The sequence below is a fragment of the Corapipo altera genome, unplaced genomic scaffold (assembly GCF_003945725.1).
Source record: "Corapipo altera isolate COAL_440 unplaced genomic scaffold, ASM394572v1 0, whole genome shotgun sequence".
Classification (NCBI taxonomy): Eukaryota; Metazoa; Chordata; class Aves; order Passeriformes; family Pipridae; genus Corapipo; species Corapipo altera.
The window spans coordinates 70,021,758-70,048,666 of NW_020884872.1; the positions used below are offsets into that span (position 1 = coordinate 70,021,758).

Sequence of the window (26,909 nt, forward strand, 5' to 3'; positions counted from 1 at the left end):
CTCACATGTTTTCAACCTTCTCCTGCAGAACTTTGTGTGTGGGAGGAGGTTACAAACGAAGCTCTCTGCTACTTTGTGCTAAAAGCCTGTGCCAGCCCTCAAGTTGCTGGAATTTATGTAATGATAACCAAATCAATTCAGAAACCAGTTTTGTTAATCTGACACAGACCCTAAGAGTGGATAGCTTTAAACTTCTCTGACAGTGTCTGCAATTACTCTAGCTGAAGAGACACTTGTGAACCAAACCTAATGTTCATGGCAAAAGAGTTACATTAATTTATATCAGCTCCTGATTGAACTGACTAGAATAAATCAGAGCGAGAGGGCACAAAATCAGCTCTGCTGGCAGATTCACAGATTGCTGGAAAGGGGCATGATAAATTCCTGGGGTTTGGCTGTGAGTAATGCTCTCCTACACCACCATGGCTGGATCCTGCCTAACCACAGTTGCTGACACCCACCAACCTCACATCTTATCCAGAGCTGCTAGGCTTAAAGCCTCTATCAAAAAATAAAAAGCTGTAAGCCATGAGAATATACTCATAGTAGAACAAGCTTCAGTGCTTAAGGTGTCACACCCCTCCCAGCAATTTCTTACCTTCTCTTTGCCTGAGATTACTGCCTCACAGCAGAGTCAGTGCAATGAAACGCATGCACTAGTCCCAGCTGCTTCAATACAAGGTCCAGCAAATTCACTTAAACTGCTCCCAAACATGACTTTAATACCATATTTTTTAATAAAATGGATTAGGAACATTAGTGTTTTCCAATCCAGGGACTATTGTGGAGGCAGGAACCTTCAGTAAGGAGGTGGAGTAGATGGTCAGGGCAGCAGTTTTCTGCATCACTCCAGCCAGATTTGATGGAGTCTAACCACGGCAGCAGGAAAGGCTATGAAATTTTCATGCTCACAGCTGTCATGCATCTGCCTTATTAACAGGTTTATGAACTTCTAATAGTCTGGCTGGACTAGATGACCTCCTGAGGTCCCCTCCAACTTGAATTATCCTAATGTGTACGGCTAGGAACCTGGAGATACAGTTCTCTTCCTCCCGACTCAGTTACTTAGCATATCTTGGCAAACTGTGTAGACCCATGCATTCCAAAATTTCCCTCTGAGGGATCCAACTAGGCTGACACTGGTATTGCTCTGGTGTTGAGTAACTGCTTTTCAAAGGGAGGTCAGCAGTAGTATGGGTATCCTCTGCCATGAGGAAGCATCCCTGCTTGACTCAAGCATTACTAAAAAAAGGGATGGGGGAAAAAAATCACCAACCAAACAAATAGAGATTATGACCAAATAACCAGTCTTCTCTGTGTCACGATTTCCTAGCTGGGGGATACAATCCTCACACAAAGCAGTTAATGTGTTGCCTTATATGATAAGAGGTACATAGTCTAGTGGGAAGGGATATTATGGCAGTGTTGGGAACAGGCTGCTTATCATCTGCTCTCCCTAAGAAACACTGAACTCTGCAAGGTCTGCACAGTATCTGTGCTTTTGGGTATGTGAAAAACCAGCAGGAATTGATGTCATGGGCAGGCAAGTTTGAAAAAATCTGGAAAAGGGGGAAGCCAGAGTTGCAGCTGTTATGAATTCATCACGATTTTGGCCCCAGTTCTAAAATAGTCACAAAGACATAAGAATCTCCACATGATTTTGAGGGAAGCAAGATCTGTAGATACACGAGTGACACATTCATACATGCGGTATTGTTTAAGAGGCATACTGAGCTTTTAGTTTCAACCCCTGCTCTTTCACTTCTGTCAGTTAACATTTCTGAGAACCTTATTGTGAGATACGACCTCATGCTGCTACCTTAAAGTAACTACAACAGAGATTTTCTGGAGAAATCACGTACTACTATAGGGAGTGTTCACAAGGTCATCATCACTGGGACGCCCTCAGAGCTGTCACACAGCAGTTCCAGCAGCAAGGACTTGCTGCAGTGGTGCAGCTGCACATAGAAACACAGCTCGGATCCGCTGGGATCTCAGTTGGCTGTTCCTGCCTCCACATCTACTCTGCCTTCCTCTGCAGTAGTTCTACAGGCTCAGCTAATGAATGAACTTCATCCAGATGAATTTGGGTAATTTTTTGGAGGGGCATAACTGCCTTTCCACCAGATCGGATCCCAGGCTTGCCTTGCCAGATGGCAACATCAGTGTTGTTGTAGTGTAAATAACAAACAGGAAGGCACGGTCATGATCAGAGAGGAATGCAGGACTGCCCTTTTTGGTGGCAATACAGACATAAGCTGGCTTGCATTAACTGTGAAATTACATCCTTAGAAAGGTTTATAACTGCACGGCTCCCCTTGCAGGAGACCAGGCTGCTCATATTAACTGTGAGCTGCACACTTCAGAAACACCAGGTACATTGACTCTCAGCAGACAACACAAATTGGATGGTCCCATGCTGTGAGGCTGCCTGTAATCATCAGGTACCCCTTTGGTCCAGGAATAGGGCAAATCCCCAAATCTGTTCCTTTACTGTACTATAAAAGCAATTAAACCACTACAGCAAAGATAGTGTTCAGTGCCCTTCTGTGTGTCCATGCAAGACAAATGCACATTCTGCCTTTCCCAGCTGCTCCCTCAGCCGAGGTGGAGGCAGACGAGGTCTGCATTCAGAGTGGGAATGAGCTCTGAATGTGAAGTCAGAGCTCTTCTCGGCGGTGCTAACCAGTAGGACACGAGGCAACGGGCAGAAACTGATGCACAGGAAATTTCACCTAAACATGAGGAAGAACTTCTTTACTGTGCAGGGGACCGCGCACTGGAACAGAGAGGCTGTGGAGTCTCCCTCACTGGAGATATTCAAGAACCGTCTGGACACAGTCCTGTGCCATGCGCTCTAGGATGACCCTGCTTGAGCAGGGAGGCTGGACCAGATGCCTCGCTGTGGTCACTTCCAACCTGACCCATCCTGTGATCCTGTGTGTTCAGCCACTCCGACTCGAGCACGGGCGCAGGGCAGCGCAGGGCCGGCGCTCAGCAGCGAGCCTGGGCGCTTAGCTCTGGCACTCGCTCCTCCGCTCCCCGGACGGGCACTGCGCCCCTCGCGCAGCAATCGGGACGCTCTCCGCCCGCCTCCGCCCGGGATGCTCGGCACGGAGCCCTCTCGGGGGCTGCCAAACGCGGGCTGGGCGGCGGCGCCCGCAGCCACCTCCGCCGGCCGGATGCGGCGGGCGCGCTCCCGAGGCCGGAGCCGCGGTGGCGGTGCCGTCCCCTCCCTCCCTCCCCGCGCCCGCCGCCGCCATGGCAACCGCCCGTCGCCGCGCGCGCGCGCGCACCCCCTTCCCTTCCCCGCCCGCCCCCCGCGCCTCGGCCCCCCCGCCCTGGGCTGACAGAGCAGCAGCGCTGCGCCCCCTCCCCGCGCCGCTCCCGCCCGCGGACACGCACCCCCGGCTCTCCCAGGTAACGGCAGGGCCCGGTGGCGGGGCAGCCCCTCACGGCGGCGCTGCCTGCAGCGGGCGGCAGCTCGAACCCCGCCGCGCTGAGGGAGGCGGCGGGGATGGGGGGGAACCAGCGGTAGAGGTTGGCGGAGGGGTGGGGAGGGGGTCCCCCCCGCGCCCGCGGAGCGTGCCGGGAAGTGTAGTCCGCGCCCCCCGCCGGGCGCTGGGGGCTGCCGGGAAAGGCCGCGGGGGAGAACTACAGCCCCCAGCGGCCTCGGCGGAGGGGGGCAGATGGGTGCTTCGGAGGAGACTCCTGTGGGGAGGGGGAGGCTCGCTCTGAACGAGGGCGCTGAGGGTGCTCATCAGTCCGAACAGCGAGGGCAAAGCCCCTGTGCCGCCGCCGGGGCGGGAGGGGCTGGAGGGAGGGGCGGCGCGGCAAGGCCGGCTGCAGGGGGTGGGCGCGGGGCGTTGCGGGGCTCTCGGGAGGGAGGCGAGGGTTGCGCGGGGGCTCTGCGGCTGCGGAGGGGAGGCGCGAGGCGGGGTGCGGGGATGCGCGAGAAACGCGGGTGGGGGAGTGCGGTTCGGGGGTGCGGCGGGGGCAGGATGGGTTGGGTGGCGTGTGAGTGCCGGTGGAGGACTCTGTTGGAGGTTGAGGACGGAAAGAATACCAGGAAAGAGGCACATGGGAACGTAGGTGGATAGATGGATGGGAGAGATGTGCCGGAGGAGGAGTGACAGAGCAGATGGGAGGGCAGGGATGTGCAGAAGGCAGAGCAGACTGGAGGCCGGGTGATGGGTGCAGAGGAGGCAATGGTCAGAGTGAGGCCTGCAAAGTTTCTCCAAGTAGTTGAGTTTATAGTTTCCAGTTTCATGTGTCCTACAACCACTCTTAGGCTCTGTTGGTTTTGTTGCAGTAGTTGGTCTAGCCACAGTGTTACTTTTTTAAAAATAGTTTTGCTACATTTCTATTCCCCCTCCCCATTACTGTCATGATGTCAGTACTGGCATTTTTCCCTTTCTTCTCTCCATTTTCTCTGAAGACAGTTCTAGTGTTATTCTTTATCTTGTATTCTCCAACAGCCATGAGGGGGAATAAAATTGCAGTTTTACTAATATATATGATATTCTCTCAATATCATACTGAAAATATACATGTTTATGTTTGGTATGTTAGAGGGTGTTATTTTTCCTTTCTGAAAATCTGTATCTTAAAAGCATCAGTGCATTAGTACTCCCTTGTATGTGAATATTGAATGTCTACTCCTACTGCAGTTTCACATGTCACAAAGCTAGGTTTCTTTCCAAGGGACGTTTGAGTTTTATTGCAATTGCAGATTGTTGAGTGGTTTCTTTTTTTTGCCCTTTCCCCCACTCCTATGTCAGCTGCATCCTAGGCAGGCTTAGGCTTCTTGCAGCTCCTGGTACTTGCCAGCCTGCAGAAGTGAACATCGCAGCTGCAGCATGCTTCCAGGATGCTTTGCTCTTGGAGACTTGGGCTTTTGAGCAGGTAATAGAGAGAAATAGATCCTGCCCTGAGCTCTGATCTCAATCTCAAGAAAGAGAACTAAATGGAAGACAAGGAAGCATCACCAGGCCTTTATCTGGTTTTCTGTGTAAATAAGTGTAAAAAAAAAAAAAGCTCATTCTTCTGTGGATGAGCTGAGAAATCTGAAGACTAAAAGCAGCTCTGTAGCGCTAAGAACAATATGCTTGTTACTGTATATTTCAAATAATATATACTACTCTTTAGAACAATTCTAAAAAGCAAGATTCTAATTAAGAAATACGCACTCTTAGTCCTAAGGACCCAATTCTTTGGAATTCAGAGAGGAGTTCAAAAGGTGGAAAAGTATTCAGACTGAAATTCTGACCTCGTGAGTCAGGGTTATAAACACATGTGTGAGTCAATTAAACTTGCAGTTATTCGTGGCAGGTTTATCTGGAATGTGGATTGGCTGCAGTGGGAATGTAGCAGCAGCAGAACTGAGTCTTTATGGAGCTGACTATGGTTTGTCAGGGCTCCTGAGCTGCAGCATGGGGGGAACATGGGTGTGCTGTGTCCAGGGCCAGGGTGCAGGAACAGTTTAACTGTATTGGCACAGAGCCCAACCTGATAAACACTTTGAACCCAAGCTGGCTCTGCACAGACCCATCTTAGGAGTCTTTAGTGGCATGTTTGCTCTACCAGAAGTGCTTACACACGATATGCAGAGAAGCAAGTGGCTCCACAAAGGACCAGAGGGATCACTGACTTGTGCAGAGTTCCCCTTTGTTGAGCTCCAGACAGGCCCTACGGAATCCTTCAGGTACCTAGGCCCTGCATTCTATCAGAGGAAAGATCCGTCACCTCAGGGCTGCTCCCACCTGAACATGAGCTTGGGTTCGATGTGGCACTAATGCCAGAATGCCTGGAGGCTGTGTTGGAGAGGAGAGAGATGTGTGGAGCCAACCTGGGTCCAGCAGGGCTAAGACAGAGCATAAGCTAGCAAGCCTCTCACTGCCTCAACTGTGTATGTATGGAGTACGCTCCCCAGAGTGCCCCACAGCATTTGTGTTAGCTGTTTCCCTTTATGTTATCCAGCCTGGCCAATGAACACCTCATTACCCCAAGTAATGGTGATGTGACCATATGGATGTGCCTGAAACTGGTGCATGAGGTGCCTGGAGAGGGGTATGGTTTGCAGTCAGTTTAAGGAATAGCACGACCATCTCTGATTCTTCTCTTTCTAGTTCTTCAGAAAATTGTAGTACAAAGGCTCTGCAAATGGCCATTTCATTCTCCAGGATACTTTCTGTTTGGTTTACCAAACTAATTAAATCTCAAATTTAAATCTCTAAATTAATCTCTAATTAAAACAATGACCAACTGTTTAGTGGTTTCTTATATGTTTACTTTTAACTTGTGGTGAATTTCTTTACTTCATTTGAAGATGGGGTTTTTTTTCACTTGCATTTAAAGTAACTCTCTGTTTTGAGTTAGCTCTCAGAAGATTTCACACAAAAATAGTTTGAGGCCTGCATGCATACTTCTTCCCACTTCCATACACATTTCCCCATTAACTCCACGTCTGCTATTGCAAAACAGAGTTTCAGTGCAAAGAAGCCAAAAAACAGCAGAAAGCAGTTAGCTGACTTGAGAGATCCCTCGGTGCTAGGTTTCCTGGGCTGTAGTATGTGTGTGTTTTATCTGGCATGTGTGCTGCTTTGAAGAAGCCCAGGGCATGAACACTCCAATGGCAACCCCCAGGGCCACCGCTGCAGTTGTAGCCGTTTGTGTCACTGCTGATGCACACAGCAAAAGGAAGAAAATAGCACTGGCACAGCACACTTCTCATCTCATTTAAATGTAGTTTAAATCCAATTCTGCTGGAACTGAGCCACATTCTTACTTATAGGTATATTTTTAACAGGAGTTCTGATCCTGTGAGGTCATTATCATTAGCTTCCACACCAGTCCCTGGGACCACAGCTGCATGTGTAAACAAAGCCATGTTAACAGGGAGAGATGGATTTGGCTGTGGAACTTGGCAAGCCTTTTGTTTGTTTGTATTTTATCTGACAGTGATCAGTTAAAATGTTGGTTTTGTCGTGCAAACGTAATGTCTGATAACTGTCAGCAGCATCAGTGATTGCATCTGAACAGGGACAATTAATTATTAGAAATGAAGATCAGTTGTTCTGCACCCAAGTCCAAAATAAAAGGAATAATGTTTATAATAAAGCAGGACAGTCTTATTTAAATTTTTTTTTGAACAATTGCATTTTTAATAACTTATTCTTAAAAATCAAATTAAATACATCAAGCACATGAAAAAAATACAGTCTGTATTTCAGTCAGAAGTAGACTTCTGTAGGCTTCTGGTAGGAACTGCACATCATGCAGGGAAAAAATACTTTTTTCTTCCTCTGACAACGGTCCAGTTAGTATTGCTGTTTATGCTTTTCCAGGTAAGGCATTGTCATATAGTTGCATGTCTCTATTTTAACAACTTATAACTTTGAAGAGGAAACTGAAAAGAGGATCATTGTACTATTTGAAGCAAAGACATAATTGAGGGAGAGGAAGCTGAAACTGGTCAAAGCTGGCTTACAAAACCAATATGGCCTTAACCTGAGAAGTGCAGGTTTCAGTTAATTGCAAGGAAAAGATTCCAAGCAGTAAGAGGAATTTGTGGAAAGAACAGCTGCAGTTCATTGCTTAGACTCTGGTAATGGAAATGGATGCACACAAAAAGTGGATAAATCTGAAAATCAACACCTCTTAACACTGGAATTTGCTTCCTTGCTTTGCTCTGTGTGGCAATTGACCTGTTCTGGGATTGTGCAGTGGCAGAGGATCATCCTGAGTCTGTCTTGTAGAAGTGGAACATGTATAGGCATACCTCAGCATTGTATTCCAGCAGATGGTACCTAACAGAGTGACTCTGTCTTGTAACATTAGTCGTGTCTCTTACATTGCATTTCGGGATGCCCGACATCGTGCTGCACAGCTGATTTACGGAAAATGAGAAACAGAATTAGTCACCAGTCTTCATCCGTGTATGTTCAGGCCATTCCAGATGTTCAGCTGTCCAGTCAGCAGTACTGCAGAACTGCTATGGCCTGAGAGCACGTGTCCAACAATCTTAGGGAGTTGTGGAACGTTTTTGATTTGCCTGGGTAAAATTTTGATCAGAGAAAGACACATGTCCAGAAAAATCCAGGTATAGTATAGCCCTATCAGTGAGGAATTAACATCTGATTTGGAGAAAAGTCTGATTAGCAGGCATTAAATAAAGCTTGATGAGACTATTGAAACAATGAGAGTAAAGCAAAAAAAGAGTAACACCTCATTATATGAGTCATCTGTCCTGTTCAAGAGTTGAGTGCCTGTGGAGAAAATGGGATGCAGTTGTGTTACTGATTGTGTCAAAACACATGCATAAAAAAGACATGTAAAGATAGCAGAGATGCCTTCTGTTTTGGCACTTGCAGAGTGATGTTCGGGATCAAACAATAGGATGAGCCCTGCTACAGACCTCCTCTATAGGGGAGGGCATTTGCTGCCTTTGGTACCTCTGTGGTGAGGTAGTGCTGAGGAACATGGGCTGAAGTGGGTCAGTCGTCCTGTATTCATTCTCACTGGTGTTGCAGACAAGTTTGCTAAGCAAGCTGTCCCCCTTTTCCTATCCTTCACACAGTCACTGTATCTGCCTCTGGAAATACTCGTGTGTGTATAATGCTTTAATGTTAAAATAGAGACTGTCTTTTGGATCTTGCTCAATTGTGCATTGCTTTAGTTCTGGGAGAAAAATTCTTTTCTGACCCCAGATAGGGATCAGCTCAGCTTATGCTCCAAAGAATAGAGATTAATATCCCCTGTGACCTTTTAGCCTGGCTGCTGCAAGGTTTTTAACAAGTGGGCTTAAGACCCCATGTGTGGCAGCTATGCCAACATGAATGTCTGTAATGTCTCTTCTTGTCAATGATCCGTGAACTAAGGAATCTCCAAGGATATCTTGACGTGCAGTGGAGCTGTTACGGTCTAGTGCAGGAAAGAAGCACGCAATGATAGAATGAAAAGCTGGTGTCACAAGTAATGTGTAAGCTGTTGTAAATGTACTTGACAACAGTTGTCCCTGGCTGCATATTTACTTAAAAAATGTGACTATGATATGGTAGGAAAACCAAATATTGAAACAAAACCTCAAGTAACAAACAATGAAATGCAGTATTTAGGATTTCTGTATTTCTGGTTCCTTGGATATTTCTGGTGTTGTATGAACTCTATAATATAATGTAGAACAGATAATAAAAAATTAGTACATGACATGAAAAAGCCCCCACCTACCTCTAGCTACTTCTTCCTCCTCCCCCCGCTGCGTAGGATGTCCAGAAAACAACTCATAAGGGAATTCCTTCCTAAAAATAATTTTTTCCTTAATTTTGGACATATTTGTTTTGATTTGCTTTGGTTATTCTGAAGTGGTGTTACCATCACTGGTGTGGATAAGAGGTTTGTATTTTGTTTAAACCATTCTTAGCCATTAGTTTAAAATAGCCATACTTTTTTTCAGTAGAATCTCAGAGAACTGCCCAGGATCCCAGAGAAGCACTGATTTAGGACTGAGGTCTACAGCTGCTGTTTCAAACATGGCTCAGGTGTATGGGTGATGTTATATTCACCTTCTCAAGCTATATGGCCTGCTTTTGTGTCTAGGGTAGGTGATAAGTAAAAACTGAAGTGCCTGAATCTAAGAGAAAGATCCAGATGCTTTTGTCAGCCTAGCTCTGGAAATATTGACCACTCAGTAGGTACATAGGCGTAAGTCCACCAGACTCCCTGTGTACTCCTGAGTTTCAGTGCCTGTTGATGTTTTTAAGCTCACCAGTGTGACACTGGGCATCAAGCTCTTGCTTAAACTTCAGTGTCACCAGCATGAGGCTAGAAGCCCCCAAACTGTTGGTAGCTGGAGGAAATGGGACAGTCTTGTTTGGTTTGCTCCTGCAGTTTTAAGACCATGTAAATTTTTCTGCCTCCTGCTTCCCAGCTCCCTTGTGAAACCTCTTTCCTGAAGTGGGCATGTGTTTGCGTGGCTCCTATGCCTTGCCTCCTGCCCATGGATTGGCCCAGCTTCCATCAGATACAGAGACAAGGAGGTTGTGTTCTCTGCTGAGCAGGGGACTCTTCTGGAATCAAGGCGACTTGGATGCGAGTGTCAGCCTTCTTAAGGCAGAAGGAAGTTAAGTACGCCCATAGGGTGGAAACTAGCTGTACCAAAGAGACACAAGAGGTTGTAAAGTAAGTATGTTCTGTTTAGTGGAATTCTAGGAATTGAATGCAGCCTTTCCTTAGAAATTATTTATTCTCTCTTTTTCACTACCTGTGGGGAAAACCTCCAGAGATTTGAGGGCTGTTTCCCTTATGGTGACAGGCTGGTTATGTAGCACTTGGATGTGTTTGAAGACAGGTCAATGGATTCTGCCCCAGGTGGTGTTTTGTTCATTTATAAGTTGACTCATCAGATCTGAATGGGTTATAATCTATATTCAGTTCCTATCCTTTTATCCATTTCCATTGCAATGCGAGTGACATCAGTTTTTTTTCCTATTAGTTATCATCTTCTGTATTTAAAATTAAATGGTCTTAATTGCCTCAGAGCTAGAGCTCTCTAATGATGTATCCTGCCTATATCGGGATATATCAGCACTGAGAAAACAAACTTAGGGTTGTCGCCCTTTCCACCTTAAGCTTTCTCCTGCCCACAAGTTTTTAACAGGCAATGGGAATGATGTGCAAGCTGAAATGTGCAGCACAGCACGAGGACAAGTAAGCCCCAGTATGACCTGCTGTGCTGCGTGGAGTGTCAGCTGTGGGGTAGCAGCATGTTTTTGCCATCAAAATCTTCAGCCATGTGGAACCTGTGTGAGCTGTGGGTTTAAGTGAGGGTGACAGGCTTCCATGGCTTACTTGCAGGGAGCAGGAGTGACGAGGTGGTGGAGCAAACCTGATGTGCAGCTGCAGGGAGCAGTGAGGATCATCAGTTTGGCACTGTTGGGAGGTGGGGCATGTGTTTGCTAGAGGCAGCATTCAGGGAGGGCAGAATGAAAGTCATGGAGATAGCTGTTTAAATTGTCATAGGTTTGAATTCTGCTAGGCACAAGGGAATACAAAGGCATAAGACACATCCTCCTTAGTCCATCTTGATCTCATCTTGTTAGTTTATAAACTCTACTAACAATTTTATAACCCACCAGGATGTAAAAGATTGTTTCTCCCTGTTCTGGCTTCTGTCTGCTACACCTGTTCCTTCTGTGTGTACCCCCCACACCACAGGCTGTCTTCAGCTGTGCAGCCTGAACTGTGTGCTAGGCCAGGCCCTATCTGATTGTATCCTGCATTCCCTGTTTCTTCACCTCCTCGGTCTTGCCAAACCCTCGATGCAGCTGGTGGACAACCCTCCTGAGCTGGCCTCCTCTCTCTTGATTAATACAACTCTACATTGCATAGCTATGAATTGCAATTTTTTTATTTTTGATTTCCAGAGGTTTATATCTGGGTCAATGTCAGGGGCCCCACCCGTCCTGAGTCAGAGAACAAGGGAAAGGAACTGATGCTCTTTTTGTGTGGTAAGGACCTAGAATTTTGGTCACATGAGATTCAGATAAAAGGGTGGGCAGTGCTTTGATCTTCAACCTTAAATACAAACCTAGCTGTACAACACAGCTTACTTCTGAATGTGTGGGTTATTGCTTTTTTGTGTATTATACTGCTTTCTTGAATGGTTACTGGGAGAAGCTGGGCTGTAGGTTTGCCTTAAAGTCATACTACAATTTACTACTTGTATAAAAAAGTTAGTAGAATCTGTAAATCTTAAACTGTTTTGAGGACTAGGGAAGGCTGTACTTTGGGAATCACTGTTCTAAGGAATTGTAAATCTGGATTGCTAGCTGTGCCATAAATCCCAAAGTGACGTGTTAAATTTAATGAAAAAATTCAAGTCGGGATGTGGATGTTAAGAGTACTTTGAAGGAATATTTGAACAGAATGAGGCTCTCAGCTTTGTCTGTAGTAGAGCAGTCATTCAACCATACCATAATCTTATTAGGATGAGGGCTCTTAAAAGTGCTAAGCACAGACTTCCCTGATGCTGGTTGGCACATTTAGGCACATATGTTATACACCAGTATAAAAAGCAATTTAATACCTCGTGTGATTTGTGATTCATGGGTTGATGGCTACCAGTATATTGTAGTGATCTGCAGATTAAAGTTTGGTTTGTTGGGTTCAGTGTTGGGCAGGGCATTTAATTTTCTTGAACTAATTTAACAGAATTAGGTCCAAAGGCATTAAAGAAGTTGTGGTTTTTATCAGCATAAAAGAGTTATGATTCATGATTTGAATCCATAGGCTAGTAAAGAGAAACTCCAGAGTTAAATGGTTGTAGAAGAGTGGGACTGGATGTGAACGGGGGGCAGAAAGACATAATTCAGCTATGAGAATAAAAACAAAACTAAATTGTCATGGTCTGAATTATTCTACAGCACATAAAATTCATTTTTCTGATGATTATGTTCTCTTTTAGATTTCTGAGTGAAGATGAACCTGGCAGAGATTTGTGATAATGCCAAAAAAGGAAGAGAATATGCACTCCTTGGGAATTATGACTCTTCTATGGTATATTACCAGGGTGTCATCCAGCAAATCCAAAGACATTGCCAGTCAATCAGAGATCCAGCAATTAAGGGCAAATGGCAACAGGTAGGGTGAAATAAGCTTGCCTTTATTCTATTACTTGGTATTTGGAAAGCCCGCTATACTTCCCAAACCTTTTAAGATGTAGAGGACTTATATTTCAGTGAAGTTTACAACATTTTTTTTTCAAATATTTTGTCTGTATGTATGGGAAAATAATTTTTGTAGCATGTTCTAAAGGAACTCTCTTGTTCTAATTGAATCAATTTTTTTGTTGTTTTAACTTAGGATGTCTGTCTGATTCCCAGTCTGTTTGTGTGTGCATACTGTCTGTGACTGCCCACTTTGGAAAAACCGAGGACTTCCTTTTACCATTTTATCTTTTGGCCATCTAATGTCCACTAAACTAAGATGTGAGTGGGTTGGTTAGCATCGCTAGAATGGTTGTCTGAATAGCGGTTTACTATAAGGCTACACAAATTTGGATAAGGTTTCTAAAACTTCAACTAATACTCTTAGCCTAAGTCTTGCACACATCCATCTCCCCTCTAAACAGAGGACCGTTGAAGCCAAGGAAGTAATCTGTAGATGAAATGTAAGAACCCCAAGCACCCCCATTTAATGCTTTTGGTATTTAAGTATGTCTTACATTTTTGGTCTCATTTTTCATGGTAGAAAATGTGTCCCATAAAAAAAAAAGGAGGAAAACCATATAAAGTGTTTTCCAGAATAAAGAATTCACGTGGCATAGATACTATGTTTTGAAAGAACGACGTAGCTCCCATAAGGGATAAAATTTTGCAGGAGGTAGCTGAAGAGATGGTTTCAAGAAGAGTTTTTCTAAATATTATATGTTTAAGTGATATCACTTAAAAACAAGCAAATTTTCCTTTTTATTGCAGCAGATGATTTAGTCGTGGGTTTGTGCTTGAAACATCTGACACTAATGTAGAGTATTTTGTGTACTGATAGCAACAACACTGTTAGCAATCACATTGTAATAACAGTACTGTTCATTGGTGTTTATCATAGAACTGTAGAAGTCTGTTTATTAGCAGCTTGTCTGCAAAGCATGTGCATGCACAAGCATCAGCAGTAGTACCTACCTTTCCTGGTGATGAAGTAAGCTGAATGTTGTACAGGAGATACTCACATTCAAGTATTTGTATTCAAGCTCTTCCCCACCCCAGTACATGCTGATACAAGGTGTTCATGCCCAATGCGTGTCCTTAGTTCCTGCCAAACTTGTAGCTGCCGTGAAGGTAAACCATGAGGCTTTCCTCATTCTGCAGCTCCATCACTGCCTTGTCTTCACATCTAGTATTTACTGTTTCCTCTGATCAGATTGGTTCTTCCATTAAACATTTAACAGCTCTTTATCTTGTGAAGGTCACTTCAAATCTTGTGCTATTGTGTGTTGTTTGAACTGCTTCAGAGAAAGCCTGTGCACCATGGAATTCGTGCTGCACTTTGGAGACAAGCCTCACGTACAAAAGAACCATTAACACAGTTTCCAGGATTATTCCCTGGGGAAGGCAGCCGGCTCTCTAGCAGAGGATCTGAACTTGGCACCTTCTCAGAAATTATCCTATTTTAGGTAAAAAAAGAATGGCCCCTGACCATGTCCCATAAATGCTTTAGAGAAGTGTCTCCAGAAAGATCAGCAGCAGGTGGGGTAGCATCTGTCATACTGTGCGCTCATGTGAATTCTGAAACTTCCCAACACAGTGGTGGCAGATGAGCTTTGTCAGAATATTGCTTTGCCATTACTGATGCCAGTCTTGGCTTAGGGACAAACACCAAAAAGCAAGAAGTGTGATTGAAAAAAAAAAGAAGGACTTCATCCCTTGGCTGTTTACCTTCTCATTCATTTATAGGAACAAAATGATACAGCCCTGAGAGCAAACGATGCAGCCCTGGAACCACTTCTCCATACCTGCACCTGAATGGTTTGGTGACACCTATAGAGGTAGACCTACTTTCTTACACACTCTTCATAAATAATTGTTGTGCTTTCTCACTCCTTGAGACAGATTAAGAGGGAGTCTGATGATGTGGATGTTAGTGCTACTTTCCAGCTCCATCACCACCTACATCCAAATGGTCAGTCACATTCAGTATCTGTCTTGACAGACAACCTGTTCTGAAAAAAATTTAACCCAAAAGTTGGATCACAAGAAACATTCATTCACAATATTAAAATATTATTTTTAGATCATTCTCCTTAAAGAGTTACGCCATACACATTATGTAAGTTTGGCAAAATTCAGGTCTAACCCACTTGTGCAGAAGCAAAAGATTCTCATACCTGTGTGCTGCGTGCAAGTGGCTGGAGAAGCAAAGCAACTCTTAGGTCATGGTTAAGGGGATTAACGCAGTTGATTTTACCTGAAATTCTGTCTTCTCTAGCATATGAAACTAGCTTGTTCCTTAGGTTCTTCAGTTTCTCCATCATCTGAGGAATCCAAAGAGGATTACACAAATAGCATTGGTACCTTTTGAAGGTGACATTTAGCAATCACTAGCAGACACTGCGTGGGTAGAGCTTTTACTGTTGGGAGTGGTCCACAGCATGAATGTCCATGTAGATAAGTGCTTGAAGGCAAAGATTCTTACTTACAGCAGTTATTCTGTGGGATGTACTCTCTGCACACACATTCGCAATCTTGAACCTTCTGAAGGATTCCTGGGACACTGATTGACAGTATGAAGCATGCCCTTCCTTTCTGTATGTTTGTATCCAGCGCACTAACAGGGTGTTTGTCCTACTGCTACTTCTGAGGCAGTGAAGTAAGTTTCAGATGTTTGTGTACATTTTCCCTCATAAAACATAAATGTTCATATGAGGAAGGTCTCAAAGAATAGTACGAGCTGTGACTGCAGCTTACCAGCTCACACCTCTTACATGCGCCATTGTTCTTCCTGTTTGGTCTCTTCTCTACAGTGGGTGCTCCATCCTGAGTAGGTATCTCATGCCTAGTGGATCTGTTTTGTTGCCTTGTGTACTACAGAGGATTTTTCCAGCAGTTTATTGAGCAGTGCAGAAGCAGAGGTGAACCAGAAGTAGTTGCGATTTTGAGTCAGATACCCTAATGGATCTACCTCTCTTTGCTTAGGTGTCATTGTTTTCAAATTTCAACAGGTTGATCTGGACAGAATGATATTCTGTGCAAATATTTGGTCGGTTGTATTTCATGTCGCACAATCAGACAGCTTCAACTTTGCAACCGGGCACCTTGATTACGAGGATTCCTTTTGCTTGATGCTGATAGTTAGGATGAAGAGAAATATGAACATGTTAACATCTGCTCCCCTGGGAACAACTGACTGGCTCAGTTACACTTGATGCAATACTGCCTCTAGGAATTCAAAATTAGTGCTGACCATGGGAGAGGGATTTTGTTATTAGTCTGGCACAACCTGCAGAACTTCAGTAGGGCAAAAGATACATGCTTTGGAGGGTCCACCAAAGCAGAGATGTGACAGCATAAGAATTCCCCTGATCCCTTGGAAAATTCACTGCTATTGATCATCTGTTGACTAACTTGTCTTGGGGATATCAAGGTTGACCTGCTCTTAAACCCTTACTTGTTTTGCATCCAGGGAGTTCCCAGCTTGTTCTTGGGTGGGCTGAGTGTAGCTCCATTCTTATCCTCACTCCTAGGCCTCCTGAGCTCATTTGAAAAAGAAAAAGTCACTTTGATGTGCTTTGAGGTTTGACTGACAGGTGGGCATATTCATCCATGTAAATGCAGACTGGGACTGGAAAGATTTAAAACCAGAAGCAACTCATTCTTACCAACACCAAAAGGTAGGTTTACTCTCATGACCACTACTGTGAACTTTACTTGTGTTGACATTCTCCCTGTTTATTCTGAGAGAGTTTCTTGGCTGTTGAAGTCTTTTTACTAGACAGCTGGCTTGTAGGAAAGAGCTGCTTCAGTGACAGTTTAGCAGCTGCAGAATGACAGCAGAGCATGCCCCCGGGAGATAGTACTGGCTTACAACAAGGCCAGCGGCTGTCGAGCAAAACCTGCTGTGTGTTACAACCATGTGCTCTGTGTTGCACAATAGCTGAGAGCACAGGAGCATCAGCCGGAGCTGAGGCAGTTCAATGATTTTCTGAACACTCGGAGCAGCCAGCAAAGCACCCTTATTGACAGTGGTCACTGGTGCAGGTGATTAGGTGCTTCAAGAATAAAGGATGATTTTTACTTTTTATTATTTTAAGCACATTTCAGTCAATCTATGCTTATGTTGTTTTTGCTTCATGACTGTTTTGTTAACATTTAGTAGGTTATTTCGTGATTAATTAAGGAATATTCTGCAGGTAAGTAATGAATATTTGTGATTATAGGAGCTATACCTTCATGGAGTCAGACTGCATTACAGGGCATTCGTTTTGGATATGGTTTAGGGAATTGTTATTTTCACTTTTTGAAAAACACAGCTTGAACAACTAACACTGATTGTGGGTGGTAACTTCAGATTTGGAAAATATTTCTGTAGAAACTTGATTGGTTTTGTTTCAGCATAATAGAATTAAAAAAAAATCCCACACATTATTTATATTTACCGAGATACAAATACCCATGCTCATTGCTATGAGAAGTTGTGTAGAAGTACAAAAGTACAAGCTCTAGCATAGCAAGTAAGAACTGGTGATGTCAAAGTTACAACAGCTGCTAGATGGTGAAATACAGGGGTTCTCCCTGAAATGGGTTTTGGAACTACAGCTAAGAAAGAGTGAACTCAATGCTTGGTCATTGGTTTTATATCCATATATTAGGATGAGTTTTCTGCTTGGTTACTGTAAATCCTTGTGGCTGGAATGTCAAAACAAAGCTGCGGGGCCATCGTCTGAGCTGAAAGACTTTTTGTTGGGCTTTCCAACATCATGCAGTGCCCACAATGCTGCTACAGTGGAGGAGGCAATGTGGCTGGTAGGGGCAGCTGGTGTACCAGAGCATGACTGTGGAGAGCAGACAGTTTCACATGGTAGCTGAACCCAGCTAACATCCTGCCATGCCCAGAGAGGCCAAGCTCTTCTCCACCTCATCTTCCCTCCAGTCAGAACCAGCTTCTCTCCCTCCTCTTCCTCCTGCCATTTTTTTTTCCCTGGAATTCACCAGATCACAGGATAGTGTGCAAGTGCAGCTTGCTAACCCAGCAGAAGTGTCCTTTATTTTCTTTCACCCTCCTAGGCTAGCTTCTTGCTATTTTACCAAGCTGTCTTACCTTATTGAGATGCCAGAATCGAATCCAGGAGAGCAGCTTCTGTGGTTTTGCAGAGTGTGGTTGGGGAGAAGAAGTGAAGTGAGTTCTTCCTATTTGACGGTGGTGAGCTGCTAAGTTGGCCCACACTACGTCCTGGAACTGCTTAAACATAAATAACCTGAAAGCTTTCTTCAGGCTCTATACAACCTGTGCTGGAGCCCCCTGAGGGTTCTGGCACCCAAGGGTGTGTGTGATGGAGGGTAGGTAAGAGACTAGGTAAGTAGAGACAAATGATTTTCCTGATTGCAACCTTCCTAGGTTTCTTCAGAGTAGCACTGATCACTCAAAGACTCTGATCAGTTTACTTCATAATACAACACAGCCTTTCTTGGCTCATGTTTGGTTTGTTTCTCAACTGCAAGAAAGTCATTCTGCACCTATTTCATCTGACTCGGTTTCTTTAAGGAGTTTATCACTGATTTTGCTTTGTGGTCCAGTTGTTTAAGCACACTGAAGTTTCTTTATTGGTTGGTTTACCAGGTACTGACTAAACAAAAGAGTGGTTATTTTGGAGTTTGATCTGCTCAGGTCTGGCTAAGAGATGGATAGCAGATGTTAGTTCATTTTTGTCTTCCAAGGCATCAAAGAGTCACTTTCCCTCAGTTTTCAGATACCATCCTCCTTGCTGGTCCAGCAAGCTGCATGACAGCACTCTGGCCATCAATGCTAAAAAGTTGTTTTCCACCAAATTTTCTGCATATGTTGGAAGGCTGATAGAAGGAATCCTGTCAGTACTCCTAGAGTAGGAAGTGGTTGTCCCTTGTGGAGCAGCGCCCTGGAGGATTTATGCTGTATCATTTCTTTGTACCTCACAGCAGCTGTTTGGCTGGATTTATTTTTGGATGGGGGGGATTGCGTGTTAGACAGTTTGAAGGAACTGAGTTAGTAATCAATCACATTTGTAACTCAGCTGGAAGCTCTCGCACTGGGGAATGTGTCTGCTGATTGTGTGATGAGAAAGCAAAGAGAGCAAAGCAGGGTAGGAGCAATCCTGCCTGAGCTGGATATCTCGTGCCTTTGAAAAGATAGTTACCCCATCTGGAATGAGCAAGAAGGCTGCTTTGCCCTGAAAAATGATCAAGTTCTTCCTGTACCTGAGGCTCCTTTTGTACAGATGCACGTAGAGCTTCTGATAAAGTAAATGCAGTGTTGCAAGAACTGTGCAGGGCCTTGGGGATTTACCCTTCTCTTTGCCTCTCTCGATACTAGTATCTTGCTGATGGCTGTCACATATAGAATCATAGAAACTCTCCAGTTGGAAGGAACTCGTAAAGATCATCAAGCTAGCTCCCTGTTTCTCACAGGACTATCTAAAACTAAGCAACATGACTAAGAGCATTGTCTAGACACCTCGTGAACTCTGACAGACTTGATTGCATGACTGCTTTCCTGGGGAGCCTGTTCCAGTGAATGACCATCCTCTCAGTGAAGAACCTTTTCCTAATGTCCAATCTGAACTTCCTTTGAAGCAGTTTCATTCCATCTCCTCGTGTTCTGTCTCTGGCCCCCAGAGAGAGGAGATCAGCAGCTCCCTCTCTGCTGCCCCCCTTGAGGAAGCTGTATACTGCTGTGAGGTCACTCAGCCTTCTCTTCTCCAAGCTGAGCAAGCCAAGTGACCTCAGTTGCTCCTCCTAAGTCTTGCCCTTGAGACCTTTCACCATCGTAGTTGCTCTCCTGTGGACACACTCTGATAGTCTGATGTCCTTATATTGCGGTGCTCAAAACTGCACACAATATTCAAGGTGAGGCTGCATCAGAGCAGAGCAGAGCGGGACAATCCCCTCCCTCGACTGGCTGGTGATGCTTTGCCTGATGCCCCCCAGGACACAGTTGGCCCTCCTGGCTGCCAGGGCACTGCTGACTCATTATTCAAGTTGCCATCTACCCAAACCCCCATATCTCTTTCTGTGAAACTGCTCTCCAGTCTCTCATCCCCCAGTTTGTACTGGTTGATCCTGTCCCACGTGAAGGATCGTGCACTTGTAGGGCAACCTGCATTGTTGCCCTCTAGTCAATACAGACCTTTCTTTAAGGTCTCTCTACCCTCAAAGGAGTCCACTGCTCCTCCAACTTAGTGCCATCAGCAAACTTACTTAATGTACATTCAACTTCTATGTTTTTATAAAACATTGAAGAGATCTGACCCTAATATTAAGCCCTGGAGAACCTCACAGATGACTGGCCACCAGCCTGATGCGATCACATTTACTACAACACTTTGAGCTCAACCTATCAACCAGTTGCTCACCCACCCATGGTACTAGGGACTTGTCTGGGTGTGCTGGACATTTTGTCTAGAAGAATATCAAAAGCTTTGCCAAAATCCCAAACCAGCACATCTACTGGCTTTCCTTGGTCAACTAGGTGGGTGTTGGAGTTGCAAAAGTGGGAGAGGAGAAGCAGGCAGCCATGCCTCCACAAAGAGAACATCTATGTGACAATAAAATTGGTAAATTTTCTTTAGGAAGATCCATATCAGAAATGGATCAGCTGAGAAATTCTGTCATAAAAGTCTGTGATTAGAAAGAATCATTTCAAGAAAGATGTATCCTCTGCTTTAAGTAGGTAGTAGGAGCCTTTTTGCATTCCCATTGATTGTTTGATGTCATAATGGGGAGACATCTTTCAGTAATATTGTCATGTCTCTGTACTGAACCTCTAAATACATCCCCCATCTGTGTTCTTTTATATACTCTGTGTAATAATTCACTTTCAAATTGATGCCAATTAGGACTAAACTTCCAGCCTGGATATAGTGCTTTAAACCAGCTAATTTAAACAATCTAATTGTCCTTGTAGTGGGAAAATTCCTGGAAAATATTATAGAGCAGAACAGTAAGTTACTGTGGGGTGTACCTGGTAGCATTTTAGAACTGTAGCTTACAGAGGTGATATGTGTTTTTTACTGAGTGCTGTCAATTTAATCATTCGCTCTTTTGTACGCCTTACCTTACCTTACCCAACAGTAAGCACAGTAACAGCACACAGCACCAAACAGTAAGTCAGATAGCACTTTTTGCCTTGAAGTTGTCCCACAAAAAGTGGGGGGCTGCTGCTGCTGTTTTCAATATGTAGAGTGGGAGATTTGCGGAAAGATGCCATTCTGAAAGGGGAAACAAGAATGTAAGAGAAATGAGAGGAGGAGGTAAAAGTCAGGCTGGAAGAGGCATGCTCCTAAAAGTATGCTGACTAGACAGAGCACCCTGCACATGCCCAGTGTAGTTCATTTCAGAGGACACAGGGAAAAAGGAAGATCTCAGGCTAGTGGCTGTATCTTTTCACCAGTACACACCATTTAGAAGAATAGACATAAGGTGTGATGCTGTTTAGTACGAGTTCCCTGAGTTGCTGCTGTTATAACCTCAGATAGGCTGGGTTTGCAGACCTCCATTCTCCTTATCCTCTTACCAAGAATCTGCACAGTAGGGAGAGTCTGGATTTCAAGCAACGTTGTTGACATCTGTTGATACTGTTCTCAGTTGCCTTCTTCTGTTTGCCATAAGGTGAAGTTTGGTCGCAGGATTCCCAGGCAATATTTTTCCCAGCTCTTTTTCATGTGGATGCATGATATGAGCACAACTGGATGTCTGATGTCTTTCCTTGGCTTTCTTGTAAGCTGACTTCAGATCCTGGCTTTGGATTCAGCCTTGCAGGGTATCCTAGCTCAGTAATATGGCTGGTGGCACCCTGGAAATATCCTCTCTGTAGTGTTTTTTCATGAGAGCTTTTAAAGCCTATGTGCCTTTCCAGTGAACGAAAATGTTCAGGATGTCTCTGTAGTTCCACCTGTGAGCCTATAACAGGCAAGATTCATATTGGCCTAAGGTAATCCTTGCTGCAGAGTGCCAGTACTGATTTCCAAGTGTGCACAGCAATGTATGAATTCACTTCAGCTATGCACCAACACTTCAGCAAAGAGGCAACATCAGGGTGTTAAGACCCTCAAGTGGGGAAAAACCAAAGTAATCATGGAGGTTGGCCCCATAGGATAGAAGGCATCATTGAGTGATAGGTGGAAGATGGGTAAGATGCAGTACAAGTCCACTCAGGTGAATCCTAGCACATCCTAAATGACTGCTCTGAAAGCTTGTGCTTCTGAGCAAGAATGTACAATGCAGTTTTGGGCTACTGGTGTATATTAAGAACCAGTGACCTCAGCATCCAAAACTTGAGCTTATAACAAGATATACCACTTAAAACAGAGCAAATTTCTGTACAGATTTTACTTTTCCTAGGCTTCATGGAAGAAAATTGAAATGAACAAATATCAAGTAAATAATCTTGAAATTATTGTAGTACTTCTAACTCCCTGATTAGTGCCAATAGAAACTTCCAGTATAAAATTCAGCTGAAGAATTCTGCAACACGATTTCTTTCTGAAACATAATTTCTTCTCATTTTTATTTTACTTACTTTACTTATTATTTGAACATATGCTATAGAGTGTTAAAGTTCCCATGTTCTGTTCTAATCTTTGCAATCCACCAAAGAATTTGCTTGTGCTTTGACTGTATGGTGCCCCTCACAGAATTAATTTTGTAATATCATATTTTAATGATTTGGCCAGTTTTATAACTAGGACCTTGGAGAATAATCAGAGAATATCTTTTATGCTAAAGTAGTAAAAAATATACTATAGATCTGCCAGGAACACCCTTATTAGTATAAAAATATGTGTACATATATGTCAACATGCAAACAAATCTCAGCATCAGCACATGTTATGAAAGAGTGATCGCTGCACTAGCACTCATGTCTGGTTGTGACATTAAAAAGGAGGAAAATGAATTCAACAGAGATTCAGTTGTTTATACTGTTATTCAAGATGTACTGTCAGCCTGATAGGTCCAGGGTTTGTGAATAGAGAGGCTTGGGAGTCCCTGCCTTTGAGGGCAGCATATGTTTTTGAGGTACTTTCTGTGTTTGTTTGGTTCTTTTTAAAGTTTGAATTGTAACGATTTTTAAATAACATATGTATTTCTCAAGGTCCGACAAGAATTAGTTGAAGAATATGAACAAGTTAAGGGCATTGTCAACACCTTAGAGAGTTTTAAAATGGACAGACCTCCAGACATCTCTGTATCCTGTCAAGATGAGCCTTTTAGAGATCCAGCTGTTTGGCCTCCTCCTGTTCCAGCTGAACACAGGTAATGAGAGGCTGAAGCAGAGTGGGTGGAATAAAGTTGGATCACCATAAATTTATGTTCTGTTTTGAATGCTTTTGTAACATGAAAATCATATTTAATTTACCTCTTAGTCATTTGTAATAAAGAATAAATCTAATTCATTGGGAAAAAGGTATTTAAACTACAGTCAGATTTATTGCTGACATTCTAGAGTCACTCCTTTATTCTGGTAGGAGTGACTTAAGTGCCTGGAACTAGAGTCTGCTGCAGAGGTTATTGGGCTTTTGGTGACAGTTCTTATGTGCAGGAAGAAAGCTTTTCCATTTCAGTTTATTTAAGCAGGTGAATTCATTGTTGGCTGAGGAGTCTGTAAGGAGTTGGAACTTAAAGATCTTGAAGGACATAGTGGTTAGAAATCACTCCTTAGCTACAGATAGTATGACCTGTGTTTAATCCATTGGTTAGTTAAATTGCTAAACATGTTCTAGTATATATGGTATTTCTTCTCTGTAACCATATTTAAGGTAACTTCAGTTAGCTAATAGATTTCTTAAAATAGATGCTTGTGCATTTTCTGAAATCCCTATTTTTACCCTAATAGAGCTTGACACAGGTTGTTGGAAACAACAGGTTCAGTTTACAGACAAGAATAACATTAATCATGCCAACGTGTTTCTAACATAAGAGCAGAGAATTTTAATGTGTGCATACTCACATAAGCAAAGGAGCAAAGTAAAATGAGTGATTTTGGTTAATGGAAAGAATTACCAAGGTTATTTATAGTTTTCTGTGCTTTATGATTATCAAACAGATCTTTGATTTTCAAAAAACCCTAAGAATGTAAGTGTAAAATAATATTAATTCTGATTACTTTTGTGAGTGGTAGAAATGGCTATCAGAATTTTTGTGGTAATGTTATGTAAAGTTCAAGATGTATTTAGTTATTCTTGTATATTCTTGTTATTCTTAGATACAATATCATTGTATCATTTTTTAGAGGTAGAGGTCCAGTAGTTCATCTGCTTTTTTAAAGCTGAAATTTAAATCTTGAGCAAATAAGAAAGGAAAATTAGCCACTGTTCTATGCTGTTAAGTTTGAAGAAAATGCATACAAAGCAAAATGTTGCAGTTGTATGCAACAGTGTGTTTAAGAATGTACTATTTTTAAGCCATATTCCAGGAAAATGTTTTTGGAGTTAACAAATTTTGAGTTACTCAAAACAGGAGTTAGAACAAGATTTAATAGTGGAGACTTACTAAATTTAGGTGACATTCCTGGCCATTTATTTTAGTTATGTCTTTCAAACCCAGTCCCCAGAGCAAAATGACTGGGATACCTTGTCTTAAAACCAAATTCTTTCTGCTTGTGCTACTGCTGAGTTCTCTTTGACATTGTAGGTGATGTACATAAATATAGGTGGTTGCAGTTTGGCTCTGTTTGCTTTTGATTTCAAGGCAATTTTTATGTTTTGACATTTTCACCCAGGGGAATGGAGTCAGAGGTAGGAGGATTGTTTTAAAATCCTCACTCCTTTGTTTTGGGGCCTGTCAATGCTATTAGACAGCTTTGTTTTTTTGGTTTGTTTTTTTTTTTTCCTTTTAGCAGAAAAAAAGTCATCTGGTTGTGTAGAACTTGGGAACATGAATGTAGCCTAATATAGTCTCCTGGTTTGGAGTCAGCAGAAACTACAATTTCAAGACTTCTACTACATTGTTTCTTCTTTTGTTACATGGATGTTGGTTTGTTGTAAGATTGGTAAGCATTACTGATCAAATAGTAGTGTTAGTTTTTCCTTTCATATTTTTTTCTCTGGGTGTCAGACAGAACCAGAAATACATCGCTGGATTTACATATATAGTGAGATGAGACTTAGGGACCTAGCAGCTTTAGTAATAATACCCAAGGGAATTAATGAAATACTAGAATCCTTCCTTCTTAATGTTGCTCTCTTCTTCCTTTTTTTTTTGCTGTTTTTAGCATATTTTTGTTGTGTTTGCTTGTTAGGGCTCCACCTCAGATAAAACGTCCCAACCGAGAAGGAAAGTCTTTGAGGAAGGACTCCCCAGGACTGCAGCCACGTGGGCCCGCAGGCAGAGCACATGTGGTATCCAAGGGTGAGAAGTCTGCAGGCAGCCGTGAAAGGGAATCCAGAGCTAGAGGAAGAGATGACAAGGTAAGAGGTGGGAAAGAACTTGGCAGGGAAGCATTATGATGCAGCAGGTGGCAAAAGGGAAGCACTCTTACTTTTAGTCATTTACTACAGATAATAATAAGAAGCTACAATAATCCCATGCAGAAAAACTCAGTGCTTTTCATTTTTCCCCATGATCAAAGCATGTATCATGGGGATATATATTAATAATGACACCAAATTAAGAAAAGTTCAGTCATGTTTGCTCTGTCTTGGTGTGAGTTTTTTTGATGGGGGAAGCATAGTGTCCAGTTGCCGGGGGTTTCTCACCCTCTGGGTTAGACCATGGGCTTGACTCTAATCTGTAAGTGTAAACTGGGCATAAAGTCCCTGCTCCTCCTTTTCCCCAACTTCAGGTCTTTTATAAACATATTTGTCAAAAAAGTGCAAAAGTGAGGCCCTTCTCTAGACTTTAAGCATTATGAATAGAGTTCCATGGTCCCATTGCTATACCATAGTAAAATTTGGGTGAGCCTAGAAGTCCAGGGCAGTTTGGTAAGTGCATTGATGCTAGGTAAATCTGTACCATATGATTTGAAGTTATATATTTGAAAATTATGTGAGGGAGATGTACTAAGGAGAAAACTCTTAGCAGCTTTCATTTTCTTTGGTTTATGAAAATGGTTTTGTATTTATTATAGTGTTTAGGAAGAAGCTTCTTGGAATGGCTCTGTTTTAAAATAAAAACAATTAATTAAATTAGAGTAAGTTTGAGATTCTTTCTTCTGAAGATGCATGAAAAAGAAGCAGTGCTGAAGTGAAAGAAAAGGAGAAACAGTGATTCATTATGAAGTAGTGATGTCCAAGACAGGACTGTTTTTTGACTGGAAAAAATGTTGGAGTCCAAATCACTGTTTCTGAGACACTTGTGTTTTTAAATTCAGCTATGGATTCAGTGCCAGGACTCTGTGGTATGAGCTATACAAGTTGAGAGTGTACTGGAGTAACATTACTTTCCTGACAGACAAAGTTACAAGACAGGCCTTCCTAGAGGGGCATACAGTATTGTACAGGTCAGATGAATAAGAAAATATTTAAGCCAGTTTTCTTCCAAATTAATGTGTTTAGTCCCTTTGCAACCTTTCTGTTACAGGTTGCTTCTTGACAGCACAAGCGAGATATGCTTTTTCCATCATGAATTGTTTTCTGATACACAGTAAAATTATTAAGTAATCCCAGCCCTTACCACCAGCAGTAAGTAAGGCCAGGCCCATTTTCAGCAGTGCCTCTGAGTGACTGTACAGATTAAGCATTTTTGAAATCTCTCTACCACAGATCAGTAAGATGTAAAATAACAAGTGTGCATCCTACAAGCTATAAAAAACTTGTGAAGATCTGGGAAATTATTTAAAGTTTTGCCAGCTATATGGGGAATTGGAGTCATGGTGTGTGACAGGTTCAGCAGTTGTGCTTGTGTAAGGCAGCCTTCAAAGTCTTAGCTCTAATGAGGGTGAACTCTGCTCACCAGGCTTTCCAGTGATGAGCATTATAGGGCTTTACTATAAGGAGCCTACAACATGACTTGTATAATACTTATCTCTGGGAATAATATGATTAGCAACACTACTGCTGTGAGGTGGAGGAAGAGTCATAAAGGTGTTCCCTTTAATATGGCACATTTTGAACACTGCTCTTATCTGAATAAGTTGGTCACTAGGTGGCAGAAGTAAAATATGTCTTCTCCTCAAAAAGTTCCAATACATGTGCTCTTGTATTCCCCTTTGTCTAGCTACTTGGTTAT

The 26,909-nt window shown here is 43.0% G+C and overlaps 1 protein-coding gene and 1 long non-coding RNA gene across 10 annotated transcripts in view; one reads left to right on the plus strand and one right to left on the minus strand.

The window, feature by feature from the left end:
* LOC113951031 overlaps positions 1–3,546 on the minus strand; it is a 75,904-nt gene extending 72,358 nt beyond the window's left edge. For all 6 annotated transcript variants that reach the window (XR_003529002.1, XR_003528999.1, XR_003529003.1 and 3 more), the window contains exon 1: positions 3,406–3,546. This is a non-coding gene — a long non-coding RNA (uncharacterized LOC113951031). The remainder of the gene's footprint in view (positions 1–3,405) is intronic.
* The window catches only part of KATNAL1 (katanin catalytic subunit A1 like 1), a 43,246-nt gene continuing 19,671 nt past the window's right edge, over positions 3,335–26,909 (plus strand). Inside the window, exons 1-6 of one of the 4 annotated variants that reach the window (XM_027651455.1) lie at positions 7,287–9,539; positions 9,929–10,179; positions 11,424–11,507; positions 12,464–12,639; positions 22,837–22,997; positions 24,982–25,150. In XM_027651455.1, the coding sequence (XP_027507256.1) occupies positions 12,478–12,639; positions 22,837–22,997; positions 24,982–25,150 (492 nt within the window). In that variant the 5' untranslated portion in view covers positions 7,287–9,539; positions 9,929–10,179; positions 11,424–11,507; positions 12,464–12,477. Of the gene's footprint in view, positions 3,421–7,286; positions 9,540–9,928; positions 10,180–11,423; positions 11,508–12,463; positions 12,640–22,836; positions 22,998–24,981; positions 25,151–26,909 lie in introns of those variants that run through there. The other 3 variants (XM_027651473.1, XM_027651462.1, XM_027651481.1) reach the window with 3 other exon arrangements.